Raw genomic sequence first — 22,904 nt, 5'->3', positions numbered from 1 at the left:
TATGTTTAAAATTCTCACTCCAATTTAATAACAGTTTTTTTGGTAACTTTTAATCTTTCTAGAACATTCAACTTAGTTTTCATAGAACTTATAATTCTTTTTTCTATGTGTATTTTGTCTATTTTCTTTGTATTTAATTAACTTACATAATTAAAATAACAACTATTGACATCAGCAGGTTTGAGAAAAAATAAACCTTTGCTAAGATTAAAACTGATTTGAAGGGATCTGAAGATGGAACTGTGGTAGAGCACTTGCGCAGCATGTGTAGGGTCCTGGATTGAGTCCCCTACACTAGAACTAAACAAAACTCCATAGACAGAAGCAGGTATTTATAGAGAAATTAGGAAATAACCTATTAAACATGAACTTTTAATTTGTCTAGGGCATTAGTTTGTTTTCATAGGTAATGGAAAGCATCACTAATCCTCTCATTTGGTAGGTTTTCATTGCACCCCCCCTCCCCAAATCTTCCTAGATGGCAACATCTAGTTGAGATGATTTCTGTCAGAACAGAAAGGGCAGTCTTTACAGGATATATTGCCTTAGAATTTTTATAAAATTTTCACTGAAGATTTTAATAACTTCCATAGTTTTCAAAGAAATAGTTTTCCATATTGTATGAAAGCAGCGAAAGTTGTATTAGCTGTATGATTTAGGATTTTGAATTATATGATAATCACTTTTCTATCATTTGATTTTTTTTAAACAAAGTTGTTTAAATATGTGTTGTTCCATGTTATACTTTATTTTACAGTGGTACAGAAAAAAAGAAAGAAAAACCACAAGGACAGAGAGAAAAAAAAGAGGAATCTCATTCTAATGATCAAAGTCCACAAATTCGAGCATCACCTTCTCCCCAGCCCTCTTCACAGCCTCTCCAAATACACAGACAAACTCCAGAAAGCAAGAATTCTACTCCCACCAAAAGGTTTTAACCGTCCCCAAGTATAGAGCTAGGGAATGGTTGTAAAGATACCTAAATTCTGTGACTTGGGAAAAACTTAGCTATCCATGGATTTCAGGAGAAAAGCCTGGTGGCTTCTTTTCTTTATTCTTTGATATCTGTATTTTAGAACATTGAAGAATAAGATTTAAGGTCAAAATTTCTTAGTTACAACTGGAAAAGAAACTAAGTTTTTAATGAACAATCTGGTGAAAGAAGGCATGAATAATTACTGTAAATGCAAAATAATATTTTTATAACATAGAATACCTTTAAATTTAATATAGTTAAATATAAGTTTATAGCCATGGATAGAATGGCCATATATAATTATCCGCACCACATTTTGGCATCATTACAACCTTTAAATTGCAAGGGCCCTTCTCAATAAATGGCTCTTCATTGTGGCTGCATCTCAGGTTTAGTTTTGGGTCTTGGGAGGATAAGTTCTTGCTTGAATAGGGAAATAAATACATTTCACCTGGTCTTTTCTATGCTAAAGGCTTGCTTGAGGGCTTCTCTGTGTCCATAATAATATTTTAAAGTTAAGAGAGGGGGAGAAGGGAAAAACATTCTAACAATGTGTGTGAGCTAAATTGGGTATCTAAACCTGCATGCTGGGAGTTTACTGCTACATTTACCTTGTAATCAAATACTGAGACCAACTTAATTAAATTGGCCTGTTTTAGAAGTGCAGATTCAAGCTTTATCATTAGGTATATATTTTACCATTGTACTTCTGCTTAGAAATCTTAAAAACTATTAAACCATTCCCAGAACTGGCTAGGATTTTAATAAGTAACAACCAATCCTACACGATTTGCAGTAATTTTTATTTGACCAGTTTAATATTTTGTCTCAAATCTGTAATGGAAATTTGGGAAACCAAAGTACCCTTCACTTGATTGATGCACGTTTACCATTTACAAAATGCTTTGTCTATGTGCCTCACAGATTCTTGTGCTATCTAAACGGTTTGTAATTTTTCTGCCTGGTCTGTGGAGTTTTCCTTGGATATAACTTATTAATGTTATGTAACTTTGGATTGTGTGTGGTTAAAGGTGGCTTTATATAATCAATCTCTTTAAGGTTCTGATTTGACTTTTATCTTTGTCCCAGTCTTTTTTTCAGCTTCTTGAGGTCTCCTGGAAATGTGCTTACCCTTCTAAATTGCTCTTTGGAAATACTACTGCAAGAAGTACTGAAGCCCGGATGAGTTTTAGGATAGTTAGCAATGCAGCCAAAAAGTCATTTATAAATAAAAAATATTCAGTTAATACAGAAAATCAGCATTGATAAACCACTTTTTGATAGAATCTTATTTATTTCTGATCATAGGTAAAATTATCTTTAAAGATATAAACAGAAATTTCACTTTTAGTCTCACAATTTATTCAGAAACTGTCATTAGTACCATAGGTAATTTAATTACTTGAGGACATAATTACATAAAAATGAAAGTTATAGCCTTCTTCAAGGGCTGTGAAAAAGCACAGAATTTTTGTTACTATATTATTACTCAAATTTTAGCAATTTTTTTTCTGTTAACAGCAAAAACTGTAGATTTCTATCAGTTAATTACTTCTAGTGAATATTCTTAATAATACTGAAATTTACAAAACAGACTTGATAATTGCCTTGTTTAACTCCTTTACTCATCCAGGCAAAGCCTTTCAACTAATCCTTCTCTTTTCTGGATTGCTTTAATGAAATGCTTTTGTGTTCTCTTTAAACTGTCAGTTATATTTCATTGCTACTCAGAATTTTTGTCTAAGAAATTAATGTTTCTTCTAGCATAAAACGACCACCAACAGCTGAAAAGCCACATAATTCATGGGAAAATTCAGATGATAGTCGTAATAAATTATTGAGAACAGCTTCAACATCAAAACTAATATCAAAAGTTATTAAAAATACAGACAAGTAAGTTATTCTGTTTTCTTCATTACATCTGAAAATTAATAATTCTGTGACTCATTTGCATGTGTAATTATATTTGTCTTGTTTGAATTTTTAAAAAATGTATTACAATTTATCAGTGTTTTCTTCAGTGCATTTTCTTAAGTCTCAGAAAAGCTGTGTCTTCTTGAATATTTTTCTTAAGTTCTTTTTATTCTGCACTGTTTAGTAATCTTGTGGGATAGTCGTTGTTTTACAAAACAACATATATTCATAGCTGAGATCAGTGAGTAGTTGAGACCAGTGAGGCATATTGATGCCTAAATTTTGATTCTTGGTCTTTATCTGGGCTGTGGGCTAGGCTTCAGAATTGTACAATTTCTTCAGGTGATTCTAATGATTAGCTGTATAAACTTAAAAAAATAAATGTGTTTTTTGAATTCCTTCTTTAGGCATAAAGATGTCATCATCAACCAAGGTAAATTAAAAATCCTTTAAAATTTTTTTTTTGTTTTGTTTTTCTACATGAGCTTAAGTTTTGCTAAATGATAAGAATATTGACTTACTTTCATTTGGTGTATTTTATTCATAGTAATCAAAGAGACATGTTACGTTATTGTAGTCATTTGAGAAAATGCTCAATTTTTATTGTAAGATATGTCATTTTTGTCTCAACCAGCAAAAATGTCAACCCGTGAAAAAAACAGCCAAGGTAAGAATAAGCTACACAGTTGGTCGCCTTCTATGTTAATTTCTTCTTGGATCTCTTATTTGGCTTTTCATGTGACTTCCCTCTTAAAAAGGAACTATCATGATAATTTGACCCAGTGAATCAAACTGTTCTTAAAAATCCGTCTTATTTCTGTGAGACAACAAAGTATAAAATATCTTTCCTCCCTTTAAAAAAAATTTTATACTTAGAAAAGCCATTTAAAAGATTGATAAATTTTAACTCAATTTCCTGTCTTGCCAACTTCATTGCAAATAATCACTCATTTCTTGAGGCTAGACTGAATATATAATGAATCTAGCAAACCATTTCCTCTTAAAATTTTCTTTTATATTAATTGTAATTTCTGGCTACTTACTGTTGTTGGCTTCTTCTGACCAAACAAGGAAAGCAGACTTTCTGTAAGTGTATATTTAATTTAATTGCAAAGTAGGTAAGTCTTATATATCAGTTTTACATCATCCTTAGATTGCCTGCAAATTTAACTGAAGCATGCTGTTCTAAATGAAAGCATGTCTTTTTTGTGCATGCTTTTCGCAGCTCATTTCTGTGTGTCATAGTTACCTTTATTTTTCGGGTTTAGTGTGGAGAAATTTTTGTTAGAGACTTTACTTGATTTCTGTGGGTTTTGACTTTGGTTCTAATAAGAAAAGAAGCATTTGTTATCTTCTTTGGATAATGTACCTGAAATCATAAATGAGGTTGAATTTTGATGACTTCAGTCTCTTTCGTTAGGTCTTAACTTTCTCTCTCCATAATTATAGAATAGATTAGGTAATGGTTGAGATCCTTTAAGGAAAAATGAAATTTTATTTACAGAGACAATTCTTATTATGTTATATATCAAAACTTTTTTTTTTTTAATAGAGGATGTGGTATATAGTTGAAATGACAGTAAATGGACAATTACTGTCCATTTATTGTTTGGTCCTGGCTCATCTGTATAGTAGTTTTATGATCTAGGCCAAATGACAATATCTATTAAGTGGTTTTCTAATCTTAGAATAATAACTATAAAGCTTAATTTATGTGACTGCTAAAGGGTGAAATATATATGAAAGTACTTTAAGAATAGAAAGCATTATAACTGTAAATATTATTAAACGTAGGTATTATAAAACTGTAGATATTATTAAATGGTTTACTAAAATGTCATATTTTATAAAGTTCTTAGAGAGTAAATGAGGAAGGGGTACCTCCATTTTACCCATGTTTTAGTATGTTCTTTAGAAGGAAAAAGAACTTAAGATTAGTATATAAGAGTGATGTGTTCATGAAACAATTTTTAAAATCAGGTAAACAAGGTAATATATTTGAAAGGTAGAGATTTTGCCATAGAAGCATCACTTAGCAGTGTTTTAGCCAGTACCTGGGGAGAAGGGTGAAATGAAATGTTGGAAAAGGATATAGAAAAATAAGTTAAATTCTGTTACAAGAATTTTACCTCAAAAAGATTGTCTCAAATGTTGCCTTCATTGAGACTTATTTTTGGAATTTGAGTGTAAGCTTTGCTACTGTAATCACTATATATTATCTGGAGAATAGACTCTAATTGTTCAACTCCATTTCTTCCATCTGTTATATAATTCAGACCTGACTGGGATTGGGCAGATCCCACAGAAAGAAATAGATGGATTTTAGATGGTTTAGGTAGGGAATGAGAGTGAGGAACAGAGGAATCTATGAAGACTAGCTTGAATAAGTAGGTAAGTGACATCTGCTGAAATAGGAAACATTTGAGGAGAGGTAGTATGTCCAAAAGAATAGGAATTTGGTTTTGAACAATTGCACTTATGTTTGAACTTAACCTACATGTGGAGATGTATAGCAGGCAACATAATATAGATATTTAAATGTGGATTTTGAAATCCACTGATGGGTTTCATAGCTCTAGTGCCCCTGAATGGGTTATTTCACCTCCCTATATCTTTGTTTTCTCATATATAATTGAGATAATAGTAAACTTTCAAAGGGTTATTGTAAAAATTAAGGATAGTAATATAGTGTTTTAACACAATGCCTGGTACATAGTCCCAAATAAATTTTATTTAGATTCTAGCATTTAAAACCTTGCATTTAAATGGTAGCGTAAGATGACAATCTCTGAGTACATGCTCTTCACTTGCTTTAAGTTGTAGATATATTTTAAAAGATTGGCATTCATTTTGCATGGCATATTCTCAATACATATATTCTTAATATCTTAGCTATTAATACCATTATGTGTCAACTTTGGATAATTTTTTAAAAATATGATTTATTAATTTCTTTAGCTCTTTTTTGACAATGACAGCTGTGACTTGTTCCAAGCCATCTGCTTTGATTTGGAAAGAAGCCTATTTACATTTGGTACATTTAGGTGAGTGGTAGCAGAGAAAACTACCTAAAAGGTCATGCCCTCCAGGCATAGCAGTGTAGGAGAAAAGTTATGTGGCTGCGTGTACTGATCAGCATTAAGGCATGTGGCCGGAAGTCATGGTTGAAAACTATAGGAAGTGGGATGGGATGTATAGGGCAATCTGTGAGGTTAGGTGTAGGAAGTAGGACAGGTTATGCCACTAATGAGGCTCTTACCTGAATTTTTATCTATATTCTAAGGTCTGAACCCTTTTTCATTAATCTCCCTAGTTTTAGTTTTAGTTGTTTTTTTTTTTAATATTTTTTATTTTTACAGACACATTTTGATTCATTGTACACAATTGGGGTACAACTTTTCATTTCTATGGTTGTACACAATGTATATTCACCCCATTCACGTAATCATACATATATATAGGGTAATACTGTTTCATTCTACTTTTTTCCATTCCCACCCCCTCCCACCCCTTTTTCCTCTACACCATCCAAAGTTCCTTCATTCTTCTCTTCCCTCTGCCACCTCCCAGCATTATATATTGTCATGCACTTATCAGAGAAAACATTCGACCTTTGGTTTTTTGGGCTTGGCCTGTTTCACTTAGCATGATATTTTCTAACTTCATCCATTTACCAGCAAATGCCATAATTTTACTCTTCTTTATGGCTAAGTAATATTCCATTGTGTATATATACCACAGTTTCTTTATCCATTCGTCAGTTGAAGGGCATCTAGGTTGGTTCCACAATCTAGCTATTGTGAATTGAGCTGCTATGAACATTGTTGTGGCTGCATCACTGTAGTATGCTAATTTTAAGTCCTTTGGGTATAAACCTAGGAGTGGGATAGCTGGGTCAAATGGTGGGTCCATTCTAAACTTTCTGAGGAATCTCCATACTGCTGTACCAATTTGCAACTCCACCAGCAATGTATGAGTGTGCCTTTTTCCTCACATCCACACCAACACTTATTATTGCTTGTATTCTTGATAACAGCCATTCTAATTGGAGTTAGATGAAATCTTAGGGTGGTTTTAATTTGCATATCTCTAATTACTAGGGATGATGAGCACTTTTTCATATATTTGTTGATCACCTGTGTATTTTCTTCTGTGAAGTGTCTGCCCATTTCCTTAGCCCATTTATTGATTGGGTTCTTTGTATTTTGGGTGTAAAGTTTTTTAAGTTCTTTATAAACTTTGGAGATGAGTGCTCTGTCTGAAGTGTGTGTGGAAAAGATTTTCTCCCACTTTGTAGGCTCTCTTTTCACATTATTGATTGTTTCCTGTGCTGAAAAAAAACTTTTTAGTTTGAATCTATCCCATTTATTGATTCTTGCTTTTATTTCTTGCACTATGTCTGGTCCTAAGCCAACATGATAGAGATTCGGGCCTACTTTTTCTTCTATTTGGTGAAGGGTCTCAGGTCTAAATCCTAGATCCTTGTTCCATTTTGAGTTGAGTTTTGTAGGGGGTGAGAGATAGAGGTTTAATTTCATTTTACTGCATATGGATTTCCAGTTTTCCCAGCACCATTTGTTGAAGAGGCTATCTTTTCTCCATTGTAAGTTTGGCATCCTTGTCTAGTATGAGGTTACTGTACTTACGTGGGAATGTCGCCGTGTCTTCTGTCCTGTACCATTGATCTACCTGTCTGTTTTGGTGCCAGTACCATACCATTTTTGTTACTATTGCTCTATAGTAGAGTTTAAGGTGTGATATAGTGATACCTCTGCATCACTCTTCCTGCCCAGGATTGCTTTGGCTATTCTGGGTCTTTTGTTCTTCCAGATGAATTTCATGATTACTTTTTCTGTTTCTGTGAGAAATGTCACAGGGATTTTAATTGGAATTGTGTGAAATCTGGATCGCACCTTTGAAAGTATGACCATTTTGATAATATTAATTCTGCCTATCCTAGAACATGGGAGATCTTTCCATTTTCTAAGGTCTTTCTCAGTTTCTTTCTTCAATGTTTTGTAGTTTTCATTGTAGAGATCTTTCACCTCTTTGATTACATTGATTCCCAAGTATTTATTTTTTTTGAGGCTATTGCGAATGGAGTTGTTTCCTCATTTCCCTTTCAGATGTTTCATCACTTACGTATAAAAAGGTTTTAGATTTATGTGTGTTGATTTTATAACCTGTTATTTTGCTGAATTCATTTATGAGGTCTAGAAGTTTTCTGGAGGAGTTTTTTTGGATCCTCTAACAAGAGAATCATGTCATCAGCAAATAGTGACAGCTTAAGTTCCTCTTTTCTTATTCATATCCCTTTAATTTCTTTAGTCTGTCTAATTGCTCTGGCTAGTATTTCCAGGACGATGCTGAATAGAAGTGGTGACAGAGGGCATCCCTGTCTTGTTCCCGTTTTTAAAGGGAATGCTTTCAGTTTTTCTCCATTAAGAATAATATTGGCTGTGGGCTTAGCATAAATAAATAGCCTTTACAATGTTCAGGTATGTTCCTACTACCCCTATTTTTTCTAGTGTTTTGAGCATGAAGGGGTGTTGTATTTTGTCGAATGCTTTTTCCTGCGTCAATTGAAATAACCATATGATTCTTATCCTTAAGCCTATTGACACGATGGATTATGTTTATTGATTTACAGATGTTGAACCAACCTTGCATTCCTGGGATGAACCCCACTTGATCATGGTGCACAATTTTCTTAATATGTTTTTGGATACAGTTTGCTAGTATTTTGTTAAGGATCTTTGCATCTATATTCATCAAGGATATTGGTCTAAAATTTTCTTTACTTGATTTGTCTTTGCCTGGTTTGGGTATGAGGGTGATATTAGCTTCATAGAATGAGTTTGGTAGGGTTCCTTCCCTTTGTATTTCCTGGAATACTTTGAGAAGTATTGGAATGAGTTCTTCTTTGAAGGTCTTGCAGAACTCAGCTGAGAATCCATCTGGTCCTGGACTTTTCTTGGATGGTAGGCTTTTGATGGCTTCTTCTGTTTCATTGCTTGATATTGATCTGTTTAAATTGTGTATGCCTTCCTGGTTCAGTTTGGGAGGAGCATATGTCTCTAGAAATTTGTCAATGTCTTTAGTATTTTCTATTTTGTTGGAATGTAGGTTTTCAAAGTAGTTTCTCATTATGTTATGTATGTCAGTGGTGTCTGTCGTGATATTTCCTTTTTCATCATGAATTCTAGTAATTTGAGTTTTCTCTCTCCTTCTCTTTGTTAGTGTGGCTAAGGGTTTGTCTATTTTATTTACTTTTTCAAAGAACCAACTTTTTGTTTTGTCAATTTTTTGAATTGTTTTTTGTTTCAGTTTCATTGATTTCAGCTCTGATTTTAATGATGTCCTGTCTTCTACTACTTTTGGTGTTGTTCTGTTCTTCTTTTTCTGGGGCTTTGAGTGTAATGTTAGGTCATTTAGTTGTTGACTTTTTATTCTTTTCTTGAGTGCACTCCATCCAGTGAATTTTCCTCTTAGTATTGCTTTCATAGTGTCCCAGAGATTTTGATATGTTGTATTGTTGTTCTCATTGACCTCTGAGAATTTTTTAATCTCCTCCCTGATGTTTTCTGTTATCCATGTTTCATTCAATAGCATATTATTTAGTCTCCAGGTGTTGGAGTAATTTCTGTTTTTTATTTTGTCATTGATTTCTAATTTCATTCCATTATGATAGGATAGAACACAAGACAGTATCTCTATTTTTTTGCATTTCCTAAGGGCTGCTTTGTGGCATAACATATGGTCTATTTTCGAGAGAAGGTTCCATGTGCTGCTGAGAAGAAAGTGAATCTGCTCGTTGATGGATGGAATATTCTGTATATGTCTGTTAAGTCTAGGTTATTGATTGTGTTATTGAGTTCTATGGTTTCTTTGTTTAGTTTTTGTTTGGAAGATCTATCCAGTGGTGACAGCGGTGTGTTAAATTCACCCAGAATTATTGTGTTATAGTCTGTTTGATTCCTGGAATTGAGAAGGATTTGTTTGATGTACATGGATGCACCTTGGTTTGGGGCATAAATATTTACAATCGTTATGTCTTCCTGATTTATGGTTCCCTTAAGCAATATGAAATGTCCTTCTTTATCCCTTCTGACGAACTTTGGCTTGAAGTTCACTTTATCTAAAATAAGGATGGAAACCCCCGCTTTTTTACTGAATCCGTGTGCGTGGTAGGTTTTTTCCCATCCTTTCACCTTTAGTCTGTGGATGTCTTTATAACGTGCCTTGGTGTGGATCTGTTGTGATTTTGTGCATTTGGTGTTCTGTAAGCCTCTTGTATTTGATTTTCCATTTCATTCTTCAGGTTTGGGAAATTTTCTGATATTATTTCATTGTATAGGTTGTTCATTCCTTTGGTGTGTTTCTCTGTGCCTTCAATCCTGATAATTCTTAAATTTGATCTTTCATGATGTTCCATAGTTCTTGGAGATTCTGTTCATGATTTCTTCTTGAGCAATTTTATTTTCAAGATTAAATATTTTGTCTTCATTGTCTGAGGTTCTGTCTTTCATGTGGTCTAGTCTGTTGGTGATGCATTCCATTGAGTTTTTTTTATTTGGTTTATTGTTTCCTTCATTTCAAGGATTTCCGTTTGGGTTTTTTTGTTTTTGTTTTTGTTTTTTGTTTTTGAGGATCTCTGTCTCTTTGTTGAAATGATCTTTTGCTTCCTGCAGTTGCTCTTTCAACTGCTTATTGGTATGGTCATTCATTGCCTGCATTTGCTCTCTTATCTCATCCTTTGCTTCATGAATCATTTTAATCATATATAATCTGAAGTCCTTTTCTGACATTTCTTCTATCATACTGTCACTGGATTCTATTAATATAGAATCTAGATTTGTTTGGATCATTTTCTTCCCTTGTTTTTTCATGTTGTTCATGTATCTTCCCCTACAGGACAGATCTGGGGTATTGTAGTTTCCCCCTTATAGGCTTACAGTGACCCTGTAGGTTTCCAGAACTGTTTCTTTAAGGGGGAGATCAATATCAGCAGTGCCCAGCTGAGATACTATGCAACCTGAAACCAGATAGCCCCTATGAGGACGTTAAAAATATTGTCATAATAAACAGAATGAGTTCAATTATTATCTTCAGTATAACATAGACTTGCAATAAGGTCTACAGTTTCTAATGGAAGACAAAGAGGATGTGGAGGGGTGTAGGATGTAGTTGTTAATGGGATAAGAAAAGAATATATGGAAATTTTGTATCATAGAAAGAGTGCGAGTTTAATCAAAAGAAGTCAGTTGTTAGCATGGAAAAATGGAGAAAGAGACTCTGAGGGAATAGGTAAACAAAAGGAAAAGAGAGCAAGAAAAGTAAAGAAATAAAAACTTAACAACTGTTCAATAAGGAGAAAAAAGAAAATCTACACTATAACAGTCATATAGTATTCAAACCTCCCAGTCTTCAGTAGCCTGAGAGGTACCTGACAGTGAACTTCCAGTCTCCAGCAGGTGTCTCAGGATGAGATTTGCCCCACCTAATGATGGGAGATAGGGCTTCCAGGATTATCCAAGATGGCTGCTCTGGCTTCCAAATGTGTTGGCAAATGGGGAGCTGCAGCTCAGGGTGTGGGTGTGGTTGGCTGGAGATCCTGAAGGTGGGGTGCCGTTGGTCAGGCAGGGGTCCTGGAGGTGGGGTGTTGTCGGTCTGGTTGCGGGATCCTGCAGGCGGGGTGCAATCAGTTGTTCTGGGGTTCCTGGTGGCGGGGAGCAGTTAGTTGATTAGGGCCCCAGAGGCAGGGAGTGATCCTTCAGGCTGAAGGATCCTGGAGATGGGGCTCAGTCAGTCCGGCCAGGGGTCCTACAAGTCCTGGCTGTTGTCTCAAGATGGCAGCAGCCACGTGTAACCAAACCTGCAGGTATTATGACGGTGAACTTCCAGGAAACAACAGGCAGCTGGTGCTCCTCTGGTGGTCTGTGGTCAATCTACTCACTGCTGTCAGATGATCGGGAGGTGAACCTCGGGCAGTGGTTGGCGGGTGGGTGAAAGGCAGGCAATGGACAGGCAAGCAGCAGGCAGATGGCAGATGGTAGGTGCCAGACAGTGAGCAATCTGCACTCAAAAAGTAGCCAATATGCTGGCAGACTTCAGGTGATTGCAGTAGACAAATGGGGTAAATAGCAGGGGATCTATAAGCTGCAAAAACTGCCTCACCAAGAAACAGATATCCTCTGCTTGAAACCCAAGTTATGGAACCACAAGGAACGCAGCCTCCCTCTAGTCCACCATCTTGGATCTCCTAGTTTTAGGTTCTTTTCTGCTTGTAGCTAAGATAAAGTTCTCGGAGCACAAGATCTTAAAATTTGAATGTTTCCCAATAGGACTGTTTGTGGTTAGATGTAGCAGTTAGCTTCTAGAATAATACTATTCAATTGATAAGTTACTGATAAAAAAATGTTGGGTCTTTTTTTGTTTTTTGTTTTTGTGATTCTGGGTGTCATAACTATGGCCTTGTGTATGTTTGGCAAGCACTCTACCAAGTTACAACCGCAGACTTTTAAAAAAAAAAATTGTGTGTGTTAACAATGGGGACTGTAGGCACCTATTGGAAAAAATAGGTAAGTCTAAGAAATTTTATAATAAACAAAATGAGCTGATAACTCATCCTTATAATAGTTATCAAATATATTCTTTAAGTTTTTATTATTTTTTATGTGCCAGGATCAAACTCAGGGCTGTGCACTCTACCACTGAACTGCATCCCCAGCTCACATTTTTTCCAACAGAAAAATATAGTGTCTGCCGGGCACCGTGGCGCAGGCCCTTAAATCCTGTGACCCGACTAAGGTAGGAGGATTGCAAATCCTCAGTCTCAGGGACGTAGCGAGACACTGTCTCAAAATTTTTTTAAAAAATTTAAAAAGGGCCTGGGATATGACTCCGTGATTAGGTGCCCCTGGGTTCAATACCTGGTGCCGAAAAAAAAAAAAAAAAAAAGGAAAAAAAGTGTCACGTGCCTCATTATTTTAAAAGCAGAACCTGAAGGTCCTCAAATTGTCACCTATTACTACTTGTTCAGACTTGAGTAATCTTAAACCAGTTTTCACTTCAGCATAAACTAAGTGTTGTTTATTGTGTGTACTGTTTATTGTTTGACAGACAAAATTGTGTGTTATTATAATATGTTTTGAAGTATATGTATGTTGTAGTATGACTAAATATAGTTAATAAATGCATCACTTCGTGTAGCTATCATTTTTTTTTTCCTCTTTGGGGATTTCTTTTTTTAAATTTATTTTTATTGTAAACAAATGGGATACATGTTGTTTCTGTTTGTACATGGAGTAACAGCATACCATTTGCGTAATCATACATTTACATATGGTAATGATGTTTGATTCATTCTGTTATTTTTTTCCTCCCCCCCCTTCCTCCCCTCTTTTCCCTCTATACAGTCCCTCCTTCCTCCATTCTTGCCCCCCTACCTCCCATTATGTGTCATCATCTGCTTATCAGCGAGATCATTCATCCTTTGGTTTTTTGAGATTGGCTTATCTCACTTAGCATGATATTCTCCAATTTCATCCATTTACCTGCAAATGCCATAATTTTATTATTCTTTATAGCTAAGTAATATTCCATTGTATATATATACCACAGTTTCTTTATCCATTCATCAATTGAAGGACATCTAGTTTGGTTCCACAAGCAACCTATTGTGAATTGAGCAGCTATGAACATTGATGTGGCTATATCTCTGTAGTATGCTGATTTTAAGTCCTTTGGATATAGGCTGAGGAGTGGGATAGCTGGGTCAAATGGTGGTTCCATTCCAAGTTTTCTGAGGAATCTCCGCACTGCTTTCCAGAGTGGCTGCACTAATTTGCAGCCCCACCAGCAATGTATGAGTGTACCTTTTTCCCCACATCCTCTCCAACACCTATTGTTGCTTGTATTCTTGATAATCGCCATTCTAATTGGGGTGAGATGGACTCTTAGTGTAGTTTTGATTTGCATTTCTCTTATTACTAAAGACGTTGAACATTTTTTCATATGTTTGTTGATTGCTTGTAGATCTTCTGTGAAGCGTCTGTTCATATCCTTAGCCCATTTGTTGATTGGGTTATTTGTATCCTTGGTGTAGAGTTTTTTGAGTTCTTTATATATTCTGGAAATTAGCGCTTTATCTGAAGTATGAGTGGCAAAGATATTCTCCCACTCTGTAGGCTCTCTCTTCACATTGCTGATAGTTTCCATTGCTGAGAGAAAGCTATTTAGTTTGAATCTATCCAAGTTATTGATTCTTGCTTTTATTTCTTGTGCTATGGGAGTCCTGATCAGGAAGTCTGATCCTAAGCCAACAAGTTGAAGATTTGGACCTACTTTTTCTTCTATAAGATGCAGAGTCTCTGGTCTGATTTCAAGGTCCTTGATCCATTGTGAGTTGATTTTTGTGCAGGGTGAGAGATAGGGGTTTAGTTTCATTCTGCTGCATATGGATTTCCAGTTTTCCCAGCACCATTTGTTGAAGAGGCTATCTTTTCTCCATTGCATATTTTTGGCCCCTTTGTCTAGTATGAGAAAATTGTATTTATTTGGTTTTGTGTCCGTGTCCTCTGTTCTGTACCATTGATCTACCTTTCTATTTTGGTACCAGTACCATGCCGTTTTTGTTACGATTGCTTCGTAGTATATTTGAAGTTCTGGAATTGCGATACCCCCTGTTTCATTCTTCCTGCTAAGAATTGCTTTAGCTATTCTGGGTTTCTTATTCTTCCAGATGAATCTCATGATTGCTTGCTCTATTTCTGTAAGGTACATCATTGGGATTTTAATTGGAATTGCATTGAATCTGTATAGCAGCTATCATTTTTATGAGTATAAAACTTAACATCCACTCTTAGCATTTTTCAAGAATACCGTATACCATCACTAACTGGTTAACATGCTACACAAACTGGTGACTTGTGTGTAAACCAAATAGTTGTGCTTGCACACTGCCCCCCCCCCTTTTGTCAAAGAAGTAAACATTTAAAATTGAGAGATTTCACAATAAATTACAGATTTTCAATTTCTCTTGAAAAAACTGAAAAGATCTAGTAGCTTGGGACCCATATCCCTCTTGGAACTGACTAGTCATTGTCTCTTGATTGGTGTATGGAGTATGCTAGTGTCCCTAACCCAAGTCATCTTTTACTCTCCTGTTTCTCTCAGTTGCATTTCCTTTCTTGTTTCACAGATATTTTAATATGTAACCCTAGTTTTAAAGTGTGCCTAATCTCAGCAGAATTATGGCTTATTTGTCCATTATTATCTACAATAATCACCTTAAGACTTATGAAGAAATAATATGGTATAGTAAATCACATAAGCATTTTCTAGACAGTGTTTAAAATGGTCACAATCCTTCTCAAAGAGAAATTAATAAGCAAGCTAGGGATATAGATCAATTGATAGAGTGCTTGCCTCACAAGCACAAGGCCCTGGGTTCAATCCCCAGCACTGAAAAATAAAAGGTAATAAATAATTATCAGGAACCACATCATGCTTTACAATGTACTATCTTATTTAATCATAATTCCAAGCAATACATAGTGTTACCATTTTATGTATTAGGAATACAAGGCCAAAGTTGCACAGCCAGTAGGGAGTAAAGCTGGAATTCAAATCTTAGTCTTTTGCAAAGCTCATGTTCTTTTCACTATAATGTACTGCTTCCCCCTCAGTTCCAAGAATTGTTTAAAGTGCTTAAATTTTATTATTGGTCTCCAACATCTATAGTATACAGACTAGAAAAGCATTTTTATCCTAACATGCTTTGCCCTTTTTTATATCATATTAGAAAAATTGGCATGCACTGGTGTAGTTGTTTTCTTTCCCATTTAGTTGGTGTTACCGCCTCACAGTTAATAAACAAATGAATACAGTATTCTAAGCTGTCTCTATTAGCAAAGGTCTTTTTGTATGTGTACTGTTGCTAACCTTTTCCCTTTGCTAAGTATACTTTGCTTTCTAAGTGGCAATAGAAGCTTCTACTAAATGTTGATCATGTGCACCTCTAATCAAGAATCCTGGGAGAAATTCTAAAGGGCAGGATGTCTGCTTCTAAAAAAATGTATAATGCTGATTTTTTTAATGTATTAAAGAAAAAACTGGAAAGAAAGTTATATTACAAATCTACCTAATACCTAAAAGAGTAAACTTAAAAAGAACAAGGAGATACAGATAAGAGTGATTGTAGAAGGGAGATATCTACAGCTGGTCATCATTTAATTATCTTCAAAGTCCAGCTATGATAAAAAATCATCAGGAAGCAGAGCCCACTCTTAGATTCAAAAGTAATAAAGACATACATCATGTGGTATTAAACCCATAGTGTGGGAGGTCTTAGCCTGTTCTTAGATCAAACTGTGAGACTGAGCACACTGTATGAGTAATAATAATAAAAATAACTTGAACTTCTCACCCATACCAAACACAACTTTTTAATCCAACTCTGAAGAAATACTTGCCGATACTTAGCAAGTAATTTTACCTCCTTCTTCACAGTTTGCATTTTATAAGCAATGGAATTATAAGTTACTGGATTATGTGTAATTCTCCTAAATTAGCTCAGGTCATTATTAGAGATCTTAAGATTGCATCTGCTTCTGCTTAATGGTCACATTTTCAGTCTGGTTCACTGTTGTTTTCATTTCATGCCAGAAAAATTGACAAGTGCTAGACATTTCCTGTGCCTTTGCACCGAATTCCTTTCTTTGTCTTTCCCTTTTAGATTCTCTTTGTTACCATTTTATAATCACTGGTCAACATTTACTAAACCTGTCTGTAATGTAGATCATCCCTGCTAAGGACAGGGATGAGTGGGGGGGTGGGGTGGGGTTGTTTTTTGTTTTTTAAAGGAATAAGAAACAATCCCATCTGTTTTGTGAAGTGTTGTTTCCTTTTGTAAAAGACATGCTGTTAAGTACTGATTTGATTCTGGTTTTGGTTTTTGAAAACATCATTAGTTTTAGACTATTGAAGATCTATTGGTTTATATAATTAAAAGATGTTTTAGAACCTATCCTGCTAATAGGAAAACAGTTTCTATGCCTGGGGTACAGATTAGAGGTGAAGTTTTTGCTTAACATATGTAAAGAAAAGTCCTGGGCTCCATCTTGAGGACCACTGGGCGGGGGTGGGGGGAAGAAAAGAAAAAAATGCTCTTTTCTAGCACTATCTTGAAAATGTTAATATATTGTTACTGAATTTGATTGTCTAGATGCAAGGCACAATTGTGAAGTGAGAGAAGTCAGCCTTCTCCCTTCCAGCTCTACCCATTTGCTCCTTAGCATAACTCTTAATCCTTTTCCTCATCTTGACTAATGAAGGTGTTTGTCTCTTTTCCTCATGGTATATTCTGAGATCATGGTTTTGGCTTTGATTATGTTAATAACACTTACCATGAAGTCAGGTGTAGTGGCACACACCTGTAATCCCAGTGACTCAGGAGACCGAGGCAGGAGGATTCCAAGTTCCAGGCCAGCCTCAGCAATTTAGTGAGACCCTGTCTCAAAAAACAAAAATATAAATAAATAAAATGATTGGAGATGTATGTATCCCTGGGTTTAATTCCCCAGTACCAAAACAAAACAAAAACCCAACTGCTTAACAAGAGATCTATGTTCTTAACAATTTTTAAGTGTACATTATTGTTGATTATAGGTACTGTATTGTATATAATGACTCAACTTATTCATCTCACTTGGCTGAAACGTTATTCTTTGAGTAGTAGTTCCATATTTCCCTTTTCCTTTGGCTCCTGGTAATCACCATTCCTTTCTGATTCTAAGATTTCTACTGTTTTAGACACGTCATATGAGTAGAATCATGTTGTATTTTACTGTGTCTGCCTTATTTCACGTAACAAAATGTCTTCAAGAGCATGATGTTGTTATATACTATAAAATTTCCTGCTTCTTAGAGACTGAATGAAGTTCATTATATGCATGTATTGAATTTTCTTCATCCATTCATCTGTCAGTGGATGTTTCAAGTTTTTTCCACATCTTGGCTATTACGAATAGTGCTACTGTGAACATGAAATGAAAATGTTAATATTTCTTTTAAGATCCTGATTTTAATTCTTTTGAAAATACCCAGTAGTGGGATTGCTAGATGATATAGTAGTTCTATAATTTTTTGAAGAACCTCCATCCTGTTTTCAGAATTGACAATACCATTTTGCATTCCTACCAGCAGTGTGCAAGGGTTCCAGTTTCTCCACATCAGCGTTTATTTTTTGCCTTTTTCCCCTAATATAATAGGCATTCTGACAGACACGAAGTGATGTCTCATTGTGGCTTTGATTTGTATTACCCTAAAAATTACTGTGTAAAACATTTTTTCATATACCTGTTGACCATTTTTTATGTCTCTGGAGAAATGTACATCCAAATACTTAACCCATTTTTAAATCAATTGGTAGGTTTTCTTTTTCTGTTAAATAATAGGCGTTCCTTATTTATTATAGAGATTAACCCCTTATTAAATACATAGCTTGCAAATATTTTCTGTTGTTTCATTAGTTGCCTTTTTACTCTACTAATTGTTTTCCTTTGCTGTGCAAAAGCTATGTAGTTTGTGGGGTCATGTTTTTATGTGTTATTAAGCTCAAGTAGTGTGGTGAAGTGATTGTTGCCTATCCAAGTAATTTCTCTCTTCAACAGTTAGAGAAACTTCCATCACCAAACTATTTTCTTTTGCGTCTCTCTTTCAAACCTTCCTTGTAGAAATGTGTCAACTTAAGCAGATAAACTATATTTTAATTATGAAAATAGTTAATACTTAAAAATTGCCAATAATTTTTCTTCTAGTGATTTGAATTAGATCTTTACAGTATTTCTTTCTTTTATATATGCTGTACAATCTATAACAAAAATAACTATATGTCATGAGAATGAAAAATTTGAAGTAGCTATTTTTGTTTTATTTTTATTGTATCATCCTAATGATCCACTCTTCTGTGATTATAAAGAAAATATGTATGACTTAATTTTTATCTGAGATTCTCAGTGATGACTTCATTTTTGTCTTATGTTTCAACAGAAGGAGAATATATTAAAATGTTTATGCGAGGTCGGCCAATTACAATGTTCATTCCTTCTGATGTTGACAACTATGATGACATCAGAACAGAACTTCCTCCTGAGAAGCTCAAACTGGAGTGGGCGTATCCTTTTCTGCCATGATAGCAAATTTATTTGTTTTGTCTCTAAGGAAAATTGGTTTATCTGATCTATCAGAATTTTCTGTATGTAAAAAAGTAAATATAATAAACATAACAGTCACTTCACAAATAAAAAAGGAAACATTATCCTAATCCTTTCATATATTATATAGTTTACTCTTAACAATTTAAGGCCATCAGAATTAATAGAGAAAAAGCCAGCAGTATTCTGTGACCATCACAGCAGTTACTGGTAGTGTGGTAAAAGAAAGTACTGGACTGGAATTGGAAGACTAGTGTTTGAATTTTGGCTCTGCCACTTACCCCTTGTGCATGTTCACTTCTTCACTTATAAAAAGGGTTAATAACCTGTCTCACAGGGCTATTGTCAGAATTTAATAAGAAAACATTGGTTAAGCATTTTGTAAGCTGTGAAATGATTTATGTGGTTATTTTCTTAAGATCTCAAATTAACAAGGGTGATTCTAATTCCAAAATTAACTTTCCTGCAAGACTGTAGGAAAGTTTTGTTTTTCTAATTTCACCTGGAAATTCTCTTTTCTTAGAAACTCTTAAGAAAGTGAAGCAGAAAGAAGCTAATAGTGTAAACTCTGCCTTCTTCATTCTGCAGTTCTTTCCCATACCCTTTGAATTCTTTGCATTAGGTGGAAATCAGCTTGAGAAAATGCACCAATTCTGTAATTTGGTACAACTTTTTTTTTTTTTTTTTTTTTTTTTTTTTTGGTACTAGGTGTTGAACCCAAGAATGCTCAACCACTGAGTCACATCCCCAGCCCTTTTATTTTTTATTTTGTGTTAGGGTCTTGCTAAAGTTGCTCAGGCTGGTTTTTGAATTTGCAATCCTCCTGCCTCAAGCTCCCAAGTCACTGGAATTACAGGCATGGGCCACCATGCCAGGCTGAGACAACTTATTTTTAACAAGCATTTTGCCTACCAAACTGGGCCTAACTATCCCTTACTTATCATTTAGGTCCAGCATTAATGCTGTTTTTCTAGATGAGCCTTCTTTTGTTCCCTCCTGTCTCTCTCTCTCTCTCCATTTAAAGTATGTCCTTCGCTTGTTTTCTCCTAGCATACTGTTATTTTTCTTTCCAAGTTTGTGATTATATATTTGCTGATTGTGTCTGTCTGCTTCCATAGAATAAGCTCTAGGGACACAGCCCCATGTTTGCTTTGTTCAGAATTGTACAGTACATACTAGGAACTCAATATATATTTGAAGAATGAGGAAACTAAGATTAAACATAGTAAAAGACCCAGGTTGTATAATGATAATGGCAAGATGTAAGTTTTCTAATTCTATTCCAGTTCTCTTTTCGTTATACCTTCCCAATTCCCTAAGTAACCTTGAGGAAAATAACTCAACACTTTGACTATTATATTAAAAACCTTGACTCTATCTTTTAAGATATGGTTATCGAGGGAAGGACTGTCGAGCTAATGTTTACCTTCTTCCTACGGGGGAAATAGTTTACTTCATTGCATCAGTAGTAGTACTATTTAATTATGAGGAAAGAACTCAGCGACACTACCTGGGTCATACAGACTGTGTGAAATGGTTGGTATCATTTAATATTTGTTAATTTTGTTGTGTCCTCTTTTTTTGTTTGTTTTTTAATTGGGGTTGAATTAAAAATGATTCTTTGTGGGAAATTTATCTCATAAAGTCTCAGACTGTAAAAATATTACTCCTTTTAAATGCATAGGCATATTTTTTATTTGATAAATTTTACTTCTTCTAATTAAATATATTTATTGCACAAGCCATTATTTTCTGACATTTAAAAGCTTGCTTATACTATTCTGGCAACTATAGCTAAACTAAAATTAATACATGACTATTAGGATATTATACAGATATTATTGAACTTTTAGAGAAAATTAAAATATTCCCTTTTACACTTGGAGAATAATATATGTACAAAATTACTACAACATTTTGATCATAAAGGTTAGAAACAAACAACCTATTTTTCAGCTAGGGACTAGTGAGATTGTTGTGTACTCATAGGTCAGCATGAAGCTGTAGGGAATGAGGAAGCACTTTATGTGTTAATGTGGAAGGATCCCTAAGATATACTCCTGAGTATACTTTTAAAGAGCGGGAGAATGTGTATGTATGCATTTGTGTAAAAACAGAGGTTAGAATTATTAAGAAACTACAGTGATTACATTTAGAGACTTCAGAGGATAGGAATAGGAACCAGATAGATGAGATCTTAGCAGTTAGGACAGGTGGAGAAGAGATTTTTCTCAATGTATTTTTTATAGTTTTGATATTTGAACCATGCAAAAATGTATTTCCCAAACCAGAAATTTTAGTCTTAAAAATGTATTTGAAAGGAGAGGATATCTATATTAAATATGACAAAATGTCAATGTTTTAGATTTTTAGTTACTTTTAATATAGTTGATCTCAATACCAGATATAAACTAGTTGAATAAGAAGAAATGGAATTAAACATTGAGCTGGGCATGGTGCCACACACCTGTAATCCCAACAACTTGGGAAGCTGAGGCAGGAAGATGGCAAGTTCAAGGCTAGGCTTGGCAGCTTAGTGAGACCCTTTCTCAAAATAAAAAAGGCTGAGATAGCTCACTGGTAAAGTGTCCTTGGGTTCAATCACCAGGGGAAAATAAAAGAAATATTGATGAATTCTAATCTCCTTAGTAATTAAAGAAAATAAGATACTATTTATACCAAATTATTTTCCAAACACATGCACACACTCTTTGAGGTGCTGAGACTATCTAGGGCCTTCCATATGCTAGGCAAGTGCTTCTACTACCACTGAGTTACCTTGCCAGCCCCTTAAAATATATTGTTCTTAATATAAGAAAGTTATAGAACTTTAGGCATGTTTTTCTGTCTTATGACAGTTTGAATCAGTATTATTATTACAGAAAGTAATTAGCAGTGCCTTCCAAGAAACAAACAAAACTAGTTTTCAATTGCACTTACCTGTTGTGTAAAGATACAGAACAATTCTAGACATGGACATGAAGACATTTTTAAATATATTTTTGGTAATCAATTGTATATGTACCATGATGAATTTGAGCACATTTGGTACACTGTTTTCCATTTTTATTTAAAAATTCTTTGCCCCAAATTTGACTTGCAAAGTTCTTCAAGAACTAATTTAAAAGTTAATGGCATTATGATGCTGACTGTTCTTTTATTTTTTCCCCTTATAGAAAAGTAGAAATGGCCTAAAAGATGAAAGAACTGTTAAGTCAGTAATAGTTTATAAGGGATTATGTGGAAAAATGAAAAAAAAAAAAGCTTCTATTTTATTAGATTAAAATTATACCATGCAATACTGCATCTTTAAATAAAACCATATGAATATGTATGACTCTATACATGTACTAGAAAGGAACTTGAACAAATGAAAGCAGTTTAGTTTGTTACCATGCCAAAGTTGTGGATATTTTCTTCAAATTTAATGTTCCATTAATTTGTTGAGCTTAACAAAGAAACATAAATACAGTTGAAAACTTAAAAATCTTTAAATAATTGATGTTTACTTAATTTCCTAAAGAAAATAAAATAGATCAAAGTGATTGTTTATGACAGTAAAACTGAAACATGTTGATAGGTGCCTTTCTGCTGTTTCACATGATTTTTGTATTTAAAATTGTTGTTAATATTACTTTTTTTAGCCTTGCTATTCATCCTGACAAAATTAGGATCGCAACTGGACAGATAGCTGGAGTGGATAAAGATGGAAGGGTAAGCAGCTCAGAATTAGGCGTTTTATATCTAGTGATAATTGCTGTTTGAATGGAATTCAATTTGAATGGAATTGTAATTTT

At 34.5% G+C, this 22,904-nt stretch overlaps 1 protein-coding gene across 3 annotated transcripts in view; it reads left to right on the top strand.

Annotated features, from left to right (window-relative positions):
• The window catches only part of Eml4 (EMAP like 4), a 141,258-nt gene that overhangs the window by 71,320 nt on the left and 47,034 nt on the right, over positions 1-22,904 (top strand). For 2 of the 3 annotated variants that reach the window (XM_047522990.1, XM_047522989.1), the window contains exons 4-10: positions 758-931; positions 2,741-2,869; positions 3,298-3,323; positions 3,525-3,557; positions 18,944-19,067; positions 20,494-20,643; positions 22,752-22,821. In XM_047522990.1, coding sequence (XP_047378946.1) covers positions 758-931; positions 2,741-2,869; positions 3,298-3,323; positions 3,525-3,557; positions 18,944-19,067; positions 20,494-20,643; positions 22,752-22,821 — 706 coding nt within the window. The remainder of the gene's footprint in view (positions 1-757; positions 932-2,740; positions 2,870-3,297; positions 3,324-3,524; positions 3,558-18,943; positions 19,068-20,493; positions 20,644-22,751; positions 22,822-22,904) is intronic. The other variant, XM_047522991.1, reaches the window with a different exon arrangement.

Source organism: Sciurus carolinensis, chromosome 13, assembly GCF_902686445.1.
Source record: "Sciurus carolinensis chromosome 13, mSciCar1.2, whole genome shotgun sequence".
NCBI lineage: Eukaryota > Metazoa > Chordata > Mammalia > Rodentia > Sciuridae > Sciurus > Sciurus carolinensis.
The sequence above is the reverse complement of the archived record's forward strand: the minus strand, read 5'-3'. Positions and strand labels throughout refer to the sequence as shown.